This window comes from Oncorhynchus clarkii, chromosome 14, assembly GCF_045791955.1.
Source record: "Oncorhynchus clarkii lewisi isolate Uvic-CL-2024 chromosome 14, UVic_Ocla_1.0, whole genome shotgun sequence".
Taxonomy (NCBI): Eukaryota; Metazoa; Chordata; class Actinopteri; order Salmoniformes; family Salmonidae; genus Oncorhynchus; species Oncorhynchus clarkii.
This window is the reverse complement of record NC_092160.1, coordinates 19,464,184-19,474,512: the sequence shown is the minus strand read 5'-3', so window position 1 is coordinate 19,474,512 and position 10,329 is coordinate 19,464,184. Positions and strand designations below refer to the sequence as shown.

The 10,329-nt window shown below is 44.4% G+C and overlaps 1 protein-coding gene across 2 annotated transcripts in view; it reads right to left on the bottom strand.

Annotated features, from left to right (window-relative positions):
• Positions 1-5,193: 5,193 nt before the first annotated feature.
• LOC139366381 (palmitoyltransferase ZDHHC9-like) overlaps positions 5,194-10,329 on the bottom strand; it is a 45,587-nt gene continuing 40,451 nt past the window's right edge. Inside the window, exons 8-9 of one of the 2 annotated variants that reach the window (XM_071103812.1) lie at positions 9,155-9,251; positions 5,194-8,660 (exon numbers count right to left, since the gene is read on the bottom strand). In XM_071103812.1, coding sequence (XP_070959913.1) covers positions 8,436-8,660; positions 9,155-9,251 — 322 coding nt within the window. In that variant the 3' untranslated portion in view covers positions 5,194-8,435. The remainder of the gene's footprint in view (positions 8,661-9,154; positions 9,252-10,329) is intronic. The other variant, XM_071103813.1, reaches the window with a different exon arrangement.

The following is a 10,329-nucleotide window of genomic DNA, read 5'->3' as shown; positions in this document are numbered from 1 at the left end:
CTCCGGTTGTAGTTCCGATGGTGTCCACAAGATGGCAGCAGTGTATGTGCAACGTATCAGACGGATAACTTGAAGTATGAGCAAGCTACATGACATTTAGTGTGAAGTCACCCAGGTACATATGGGCAAATTGTGAAAGGTACATTTGCATTCACATTACATTTTTCTGCAAGAATATCGTCAAATCTTTATATTTGGACTTTGATTTAGCTTTTCCAGTATTAGTAGCCCTATAAGTGTTGTCCAAAAGGAAAATGCATGCTGTCGTACAAGGTTAGTAGCTACATTTTACAACATATACAGGGTTGCCTCATTCCTCATTGGCTATCTAGCTAGCTTTGTTTGGCTCCGATTGGTGCTTATTTGACAAAGTCGGCGTGCCTTGAAGGTGTAGCTCTCTGACCAAATATGGTGTCCTATGGGATATACTACACCCCTAATGATATAGAAGTCTGGTAACGTTCTAGGATCTCTGAGGAATACATACGAACATGATTTGGCTGGTTGAAACATTTAGGGTTACATTTTCACAGATTCCTTTCTTTGCAAATTGAACGAGTGGAAATACAAAAATCGACCGTGCATGCTATATGGACCTTTTTAGGATATGAAAAATGATTTTAACGAACAAAACTACACTTCATGTTATCTCTGGGACCCTTTGGATGATAAATTAGAGCAAGATTTCATAATGTAAGTACACATTTCATCTTCAGATGAATTTATCAAACCTATCGCGGTGAAAAAAGTGTTTTGTTGTTAGGAGGTCACCTCACAATAGCATGGCATTTTTCTGCAGTAATAGCTACTGTAAATTGGACAGTGCAGTTATATTAACAAGAATTTAAGCTTCCAGATGATATAAGACAAGGGTACATATGTAACATGTGTTGTTTCTCTAAAATCTGCGATCATGACACAAGGCGCAGCATGGTTGACGGGACGCCTATCCTATCTTCTGTATACCAACCCTACCTTGTCACAACACAACTGATTGGCTCAAATGCATTAAGTTGGAAAGAAATTCAACAAATTAACTTAAGGCACACCTGTTATTTGAAATGCATTCCAGGTGACTACCTCATGAAGCTGGTTGATAGAGAATGCCAAGTGTGCACAAAGCTGTCATCAAGACAAATGGTGGCTATTTAAAGAATCTCAAATATATTTTGATTTATTTAACACATTTTTGGTTACTACATGATTCCATATGTGTTATTTCATAGTTTTGATGTCTTCACTATTATTCTAAAATGTAGAAAATAAAGAATAACCCTTGAGAAGGTGTGTCCAAACATTTGACTGGTACTGTACATATATACCCAGCAAACTTAACATGTGAAACTTAACAAGATTCAACAACGGAGACATAAACTGAACAAATTCCACAGACATGTGACGAACAGAAATTGAATAATGTGTCCCAGAACAAAGGGGGGGGGGGGGGGGGGGGATCAAAATCAAAAGTAACAGTCAGTATATGGAGTGGCCACCAGCTGCGTTAAGTACTGCAGTGCATCTCCTCCTCGTGGACTGCACCAGATGTAACATCTCACAGCAAGCACTGGCACCCCACCAAGGCACCTGCAAGTTCCTGGACATTTCTGAGGGAATGGCCCTAGCCCTCACCCTCCGATCCAACAGATCCCAGACATGCACAATGGGATTGAAATCCGAACTCTGACATTCCTGTCTTGCCGGAAATCATGCACAGAACGAGCAGTATGGCTGGTGGCATTGTCATGCTGGGGGGTCATGTCAGGATGACCCTGCAGGAAGGGTACCACATCAGGGAGGAGGACGTCTTCCCTGTAATGCATAACGTTGAGATTTCCTGCAATGACAACAAGCTCAGTCTGATGACGCTGTGACACACCGCCCCAGACCATGACGGACCCTCCATCTCCAAATCGATCCCGCTCCAGAGTACAGGCCTCGGTGTAGCACTCATTCCTTCGACGTTAAACGTGAATCCGACCATCACCTCTGGTGAGGCAAAACCCTGACTCGTCAGTGAAGACCACTTTGTAGGGCTTTGCGGTCAGAGGCTGTGATGCAACCAGTGATGCAACCAGTCAGCCAGCTCTCGATGTTGCAGCTGTAGAACCTTTTGAGGATCCATGCCAAATCTTTTTAGTTTCCTGAGGGGGAATAGGCTTTGTCGTGCCCTCTTCACGACTGTCTTGGTGTGTTTGGACCAATCTAGTTTGTTGTTGATGTGGACACCAAGGAACTTGAAGCTCTCAACCTGCTCCACTACAGCCCTGTCGATGAGAATGGGGGCGTGCTCGGTCCTCCTTTTCCTGTAGTCCACAGTCATCTCCATAGTCTTGGTTACATTGAGGGATAGGTTGTTACCCGGCCAAGTCTCGGACCTCCTCCCTATAGGCTGTCTCTTCGTTGTCAGTGATCAGACCTACCACTGTTGTGATATCTGCAAACGTATTGATCGTGTTGGAGTCGTGCCTGGCCATGGAGTCGTGGGTGAAAAGGGAGTACAGGAGGGGACTGAGGATGCACCCCTGAGGGGCTCCAGTGTTGAGGATCAGCGTGGCAGATGTGTTGCTACCTACCCTCGCCACCTGGAGGCGGCCCATCATGAAGTCCAGGATCCAGTTGCAGAGGGAGGTGTTTAGTCCCAGGATCCTTAGCTTAGTGATGAGCTTTGAGGGTACTATGGTGTGGAACACTGAGCTATAGTCAATGAATAGCATCCTCACATAGGTGTTCCTTTCGTCCAGGTGGGAAAGGGCAGTGTGGCGTGCAATAGAGATTGCATCATCTGTGGATCTGTTTGGGCGGTATGCAAATTGGAGTGGGTCTAGGGTTTCTGGGATAATGTTGTTGATGTCAGCCATTACCAGCCTTTCAAAGCACTTCATGGCTACGGACGTGAATGCTACGGGTCTGTAGGCAGATTGCCTTTGTGTTCTTGGGCACAGGGACTATGGTGGTCTGCTTGATACATGTTGGTATGACAGACTCAATCAGGGACATGTTGAAAATGTCAGTAAAGACACCTGCCAGTTGGTCAGCGCATACCCAGAGCACATGTCCTGGTAATCCGTCTGGCCCAGCAGCGTTGTGAATGCTGACCTGTTTAAAAGGTTTTACTCACGTCGGCTACGGAGAGCATGATCACACAGTCGTCTGGAACATCTGATGTGCTCATGCATGCCTCAGTGTTGCTTGCCTCAAAGCAAGCATAGAAGTGATTTAGCTTGTCTGGTAGGCTTGTGTCACTGGGCAGCTCACGGCTGTGCTTCCCTTTGTAGTCTGTAATAGTTTGCAAGCCCTGCCACATAAGAAGAGCGTCAGAGCCTAATCAATCTTAGCCCTGTATTGACGCTTTGCCTATTTGATGGTTCATCAGAGGGCATAGCAGGATTTCTTGTAAGCTTCCGGGTTAAAGTCCCGCACCTTGAAAGCGTCAGCTTTACCCTTTAGCTCAGTGCGACTGTTGCCTGTAATCCATGGCTTCTGGTTGGGGTATGTACGTGCAGTCACTGTGGGGACTGTGTCCTCGATGCACTTATTGATGAAGCCAGTGACTGATGTGGTGTATTCCTCAATGTCATCAGAGGAATCCCGGAACATGTTCCAGTCTGTGATAGCAAAACAGTCCTGTAGTTTAGCATCTGCTTCATTTGACCACTTTTTTATAGACCAAGTCACTGATGCTTCCTGCTTTAATTTTTGCTTGTAAGCAGGAATCAGGATGATAGAATTGTGGTCGGATTTACCAAATGGAGGGCGAGCTTTGTACGCATCTGTGTGTGTGGAGTACAGGTGATCTAGAATTTTTTCCCCTCTGGTTGCACATTTAACATGTTGATAGAAGTTAGGTAGAACTCATTTAAGTTTCCCTGCATTAAAGTCTCTGGCCACTAGGCGCACCGCCTATGGGTGAACGGTTTCCTTATTCAGCTGACTGACTGCGGTCTTAGTGCCAGCATCTGTCTGTGGTGGTAAATAAAGAGCCACGAAAGTATAGCTGAAAACTCTCTAGGCAAATAGTGTTCCATCAGTGGTTTTATCACAAGATACTCTACTTCAGGCGAGCAAATCTAGAGATTTCCTTAGATTTCGTGCAACAGCTGTTGTTTACCGGATTGTGCTGTTCTATCTTATATCCCGCTAGCTGAATATCCATGTCATCATTCAGCCACGATTCCGTGAAACACAAGATATTACAGTTTTTGATGTCCCGTTGGTAGGATATTCGTGATCGTACCTCGTCTAATATATTGTCCAATGATTGCATGTTGGCGAGTAATATTGGTGGTAACAGCTGCTTTCCCACTCGCCTTCTGCAGATGTTTACGAGGCACCCCGCTCTGTGTCCTCTGTACCTGCGTCTCTTCCTCTTGCAAATAACTGGGATGTTGGCCTTGTCGGGTGTTCGAGTAATGTCCTATGCGTCCTGCTTGAAGAAAAAAATCAGAGGTGAGTGATCGCTGTCCTGATATCCAGAAGCTCTTTTTTTGCCGTAAGATACGGTTGCAGAAACATTATGTACAAAAAAAACTCACATAATAGCACAATTGGTTGGGTGCCCGTAAAACTGCTGCCATTTAAACAGATGAGCAGGGACCCTGGGCTTCTTTCTTTTGGTGTTTTTTAGAGTCAGTAGAAAGGCCTATTTAGTGTCCTAAATTTTCATAACTGTGACCTTAATTGCCTACCGTCTGTAAGCGTTTAGTGTCTTAACGACCGTTCCACAGGTGCATGTTAATTTATTGTTTATGGTTCATTGAACAAACACGGAAAACAGTGTTTAAACCCTTTACAATGAAGATCTGAAGTTATTTGGATTCTTACAAATTATCTTTGAAAGACAGGGTCCTGAAAAAGAGAGTTGATATGCACAAATACACATGTTTAAAAAGTACTCACTGAGATAGGGATCAGAAGGTCACATGTTCTAATGTTGCAGATTCTCTTTCTCAAAAAAATGTCTATTTATAACCCCATTTACACTTTGCATTAACGTGGTTTTCATGATCTGATCAAGATGACACAATTACTAGCTGTTCTACGTTTTCTGCTTCTAAACATGGTATTTAAATGTGTCCCTTCCACTGAGTCTGGATTGTGAACAGATTTCCTGGCCCCTCCCTGTATGCAAATTATTTGACAGATTGTTTCAAGCAGACAAAATCCTTTCCATGCAATTATTCAGAGACAACATTATTAATAAGACAATATAATTTAATTACCAGATACGCCAATCAATCATGTAAAAAGTGAGGGAAATATCATGAAATATAAATAATCACAGTGCTATTACTAAACAAAGTGAACATAAATATAATTCCATCAGTGGTATTGTATCTGTACTGTATGCATTATGTCCCCTCATATCTAGATCAGAGCCTTCTGATCGGAGACCCTCGTAGTGCACATGTAACATAAATCCAAATCATACATCCAAACGTTTACTCAACATTGAGATAAACGTCTCAGGTCATATACTATATACCCATAGAGATAGCATATAGTAAAAGGGTCCGATCCGTTCAATTAGCCTTCAACCAGCTTAAACTTTAACATGAACATTCCCCTTGTCATTTGTTAATCACAATCACAAGTACAGTCGCACTCTCCATTGAAGCAATACAGCAGGGAATTATCTATCGAGAGTGAATCTTTACAACTGTCCAGAACCGAAAACTATTCAGGGACAAAACTCTTTCAACTTCAATTGATAGGAAGATTGGCTTGAGGGTAAAGCCTAAGAAATGCTCCGAAAGATGAAAAAAAGTTTTTGGGGAAAAAAATGATTACAATAGAAGACATTTCCCGAAAGGCCTTCTCACAATTGCATACATAGAAATTCAGAAAATAATCTTTACCACTTTTTGATTAAAACATCCCTTTGTTGTCTGTTTCAAAAAGGCAGCTTACATTATCGGCAGCTCTGGGGTGAAATCTCCCCTAGGTACAGATTTAGGATCAGCTTACCGTCCCCCAATCCTAACCTTAACCATTAGTAAGTAAAATTCTGAATCAAGATCTGCATCTAGGGAAACCTCACCCTACACCTTCTGAGCACAGTTAAAATAGTGATAAAAACACTGCAAGGGCCTAGATGGTTGTGTTTACTTATAGTTCAAATCAGGATAGAGTCTGGGTTACTGTTGTAATGTTATTGAGTGTAAATTGTAACAACTAGTAACTCCCCTACTCACATTCCTAATTCAAATACACTGGAACGGATAATATTTGTGAAATCAAATTAAATTAACAGAAGTTTAAACATACTGCTTGGCCATATACAGTAGCGCTGCAATCCTTTATATGAATTAAATCAGATTACTAAAGTATTATTCTATTGATGTATAAATGATCAGATGGCTGAAAGACTCAACATTGTTAACTAGAGTTTCTATATAAGTATACAGCACAATTACTCTGCCTTACATACAACACAATGAGTAATACAAACTCTCTCCATTGTCAACCAATAGCAGTTTAACATATCCCCCAATTGTCACTGACCGTCATTTGTGAATCCTAGCCTAGTTGAAAAGCAGCTGAAATTCTCACACACCTTGCCCGCCTCCCACAAACCCTCAATCCTCTGCTCCGTTTGGTGTGAAATGAACAGATGAGAAAGAGAAGAGAAAGCAGCTGCCGTCTCATTTTCCAGTTTGATAATGAGCCCGCCACAGATGGCTGGTGTACTGAATATCTTCCCTGGGAAACACAGAGAGGAAGAGGAAGGGAGATAATGAAAGCTGTCCTCAGCAATAGGTGGATGAAAAGGAGCAAGGGCACCAAGTTGAGAGTGGAAGCTAAGAGGAAAAATTAAAAAGTTGCATGACTTGCAAGAAGCAGGGTGGATGTTTATTCACAGGCAAAAATCTAACACTGGCCACATACACTCAAAAACAGAGACGACCTGGTTCTCTTCTCTCAATCTTCCCTTTTCATCAGCAATAGACCAAATAGTTTTTTCAACACCTACATATATTATTTACATTTAAACAATGGCTTTACTTCATTCTCTGCTGTCTCTAAGTCTCATTTGTAACTGTATAAAAAGGGACGTTATTTACAGTTGGCATGTACGATTTGGAGTGCTGAGTCATGAACTGGAGTCTAAGGATCTCTGTACCTCGACCTGGAGTCTAAGGGTCTCTGTAGCTAGACCATCTTAGTTATAGTTGCATGTGACAGCGCAGCTTTTTGATAAGGCACTGTAACTAGTGTCAACAGCAATCAGGCCTTCTGTCTCTCTCACACACACAAGTTGGGGCCGTAATTATAAATAAAGTCAATTCAGAGGGTCAACGGAAATTCCTCCGATTTTTTTAAAAACTTGGAAAAGGAATTTCAGTTTACTTTCTGAATGGACTGAATTGAAATGAAAATGCCCCCAACAATGACACACTCTCTGGGACATACTAAAGTGGCTGCTTCTAATGCTAGATACAGGAACTCTGATGGTACCCCTGGAAACAGCCTGCCATTTCAGAAGATCATTCAACCTTTTTTTCCCCTTTCAGTTTATCCTCTGAATTGACTGAATGTATAATGACGGCCCCCAACCCTGGTGTGTGTGTGTGTGTCTGACAAATGGAAGGATAGTAGCCAAGGTGGCACCTTAATCTCAACATTTCTAGAGATGTTCATTAGAATCACTTACTGAAGAGAGACAAAATGTTTGCCTCTGTACCTCAACCATAAACGATGGTTAGGGTTTCCTTTCTCTGCCATGTTTTACTGTTCAACACACCCTAAACTAGCTCAGTCCTTATTTCCTCATCATCCTAATAAATGTTGTGCCAACTGCCCAGCTTCCCATGGATTGCATAGGGGCCTGATCGGTGTGGTTCTGAGAACAGACTAATAGTGTGGATGTGTTAGAGGCTTTACAATAAGTGTATTTGTCAGATATTTCGCAATGCTAAGTATTTTAGAACTGGCTTCTTCACATTAAAAAAATCATCACAGCTATAAAACAAAAGACAGAGAAACAGTAGCATTAACAATCAGAGTCCACTGGTAGCCACGATCCAGAGGCGCCTGGGTATTTTAGGACCCCTTCAGCCAAACACTACCCAGGATATACAGTCACCTGCATCCAGTGGGTTCACAGTTCCCAGTTTCCCCATTATCTGTGTTTTCCATGCAATGTTCAGGGGGAGGAGAAAGATGCCGAGCTACCATCCTTCTGGTATGTCAATCAAGCAGTCCTGCAGTCACTAACTTAGGGGGGATGCAGGTTTGGTGGGGGAACCAACTCTGCATATCTGGTGGAATGAGCAGGGAGTCAGAGCCTTGCAGTTATTCTCCACTCATTACAGGCAGATGCTTCTCTCTCATATAGCAGCTGATTAAAGTGTCTCCCTCACAGGTCCAGACAGAGCGCTTTAGGGAAAGGTTGTGACTGACTGTGGGAGGGGCAAGGAAAAAACCCCACCATGCAGCTAGAGTGCCTTATCCTTGGCAATAATTGAGGCCTCCGCGTCAGTTTCAGGTGAGGCCAAGGGCGGGACTTTGGTGGGAGTCGGCGAGGATTTGGGTAGACTGGGCAGCTTCTCCTCCCTGGGGGAGGGGCTTATTTTCTCTGCATGAGCGATGGCAGAGTCTGCCATGCTGGGCTTGGCGTCGTCAGGGGTGTGCTCGTTGGGGATGAGTGGAGCTGTAGTTTTCTGCAGAGGGAACATGGCACCATAAGAAGATTCTAATAGTAACCAAAGACCAGGAACTATTGATAGCTGGCCTGTATTAGAATTCAGGGCAAGTGAAAAGGCAAAACATTGCACCAGTAGAAATATACAGACACAAAGCGAGGCACAAAATAGCTAGACATAGTGAGGTGCAACAGTAGATAAGCTATACATAGGCACGGAATGGCAACTGCAGACATTGCAAGGTGCAAAATGGCATCTGTACAGAGGCAGAAAATGGCTACAGAACAACGCGCACGCTGAGTACTTTAATACTATCTCTATAAAAAAGGAAAACAGTTTCTGCTCTACAGTACATTGTTCTCCCTGTACACCTTTGCTTTCCTTCTCTCTTCCCTCTCGCTCTATTGATTTAGGCTATATTTTATGCACGCTCACTGTACTATGCTTTGTGTCTGGCAAGCTGGAACGATTTTAGTGCCAGACACAGTAAGTTAGTGTGTGTGTGTGCTTACTGTGGTCTGTGGCACTGGATTGCTGTTGGTGGCAGGCTCGGTAGCGGATGTGGGAACAGGCAAATCATCCCGCATCAGCCCTCTTCTGTCCAAGACACTGTCAAGGGAAGACAGACAAATCAGTCATCAACAACACCCTATTCACTATTGAAACAGAGAGGGAGAGAGAGAACGAGATAGAGACAAGGGAGGGAGGGAGGGAGGGAGGGAGGGAGGGAGGGAGGGAGGGAGGGAGGGAGGGAGGGAGGGAGGGAGGGAGGGAGGGAGGGAGGGAGGGAGGGAGGGAGGGAGGGAGGGAGGGAGGGAGGAGGATGAAGAGAGGCTACGGTATGAGGGGAATAAAAAGAGAGACTAGGGAGGGATGGGTGAGGGTCGGAAGAGGACGACAGAGGGTGGCTACAGAGAAGAAGAATATTACAGAGACAAGTTAGCAAGAGAGAGACCATGAGAAGAACACAGAAGCAGAGTATTTTCCACACTAGTTCATCCTCTGAGTAGAGACAAGGCAGCTAGACGTCCTACAGCGCAGGCCCACACAGCACTAGAGGTCCTGCAGCACAGTAACTGACATATGCAGGCCCACACAGCACTAGTAGTCCTACAGCACAGTAACTGACATATGAAGGCCCACACAGCACTAGTGGTCCTACAGCACAGTAACTGACATATGCAGGCCCACACAGCACTAGAGGTCCTACAGCACAGTAACTGACATATGCAGGCCCACACAGCACTAGAGGTCCTACAGCACAGTAACTGACATATGCAGGCCCACACAGCACTAGTGGTCCTACAGCACAGTAACTGACATATGCAGGGCCCACACAGCACTAGTGGTCCTGCAGCACAGTAACTGACATATGCAGGCCCACACAGCACTAGTGGTCATGCAGCACAGTAACTGACATATGCAGGCCCACACAGCACTAGTGGTCCAACAGCACAGTAACTGACATATGCAGGCCCACACAACACTAGTGGTCGGACAGCACAGCACCTGGGGTATGCAGGCCCACACAGCACTAGTGGTCCTACAGTACAGTACCTGGGGTACGGAGGCCCACACAGCACTAGTGGTCCGACAGCACAGCACCTGGGGTATGCAGGCGCACACAGCACTAGTGGTCCTACAGTACAGTACCTGGGGTATGCAGGCCCACACTGCACTAGTGGTC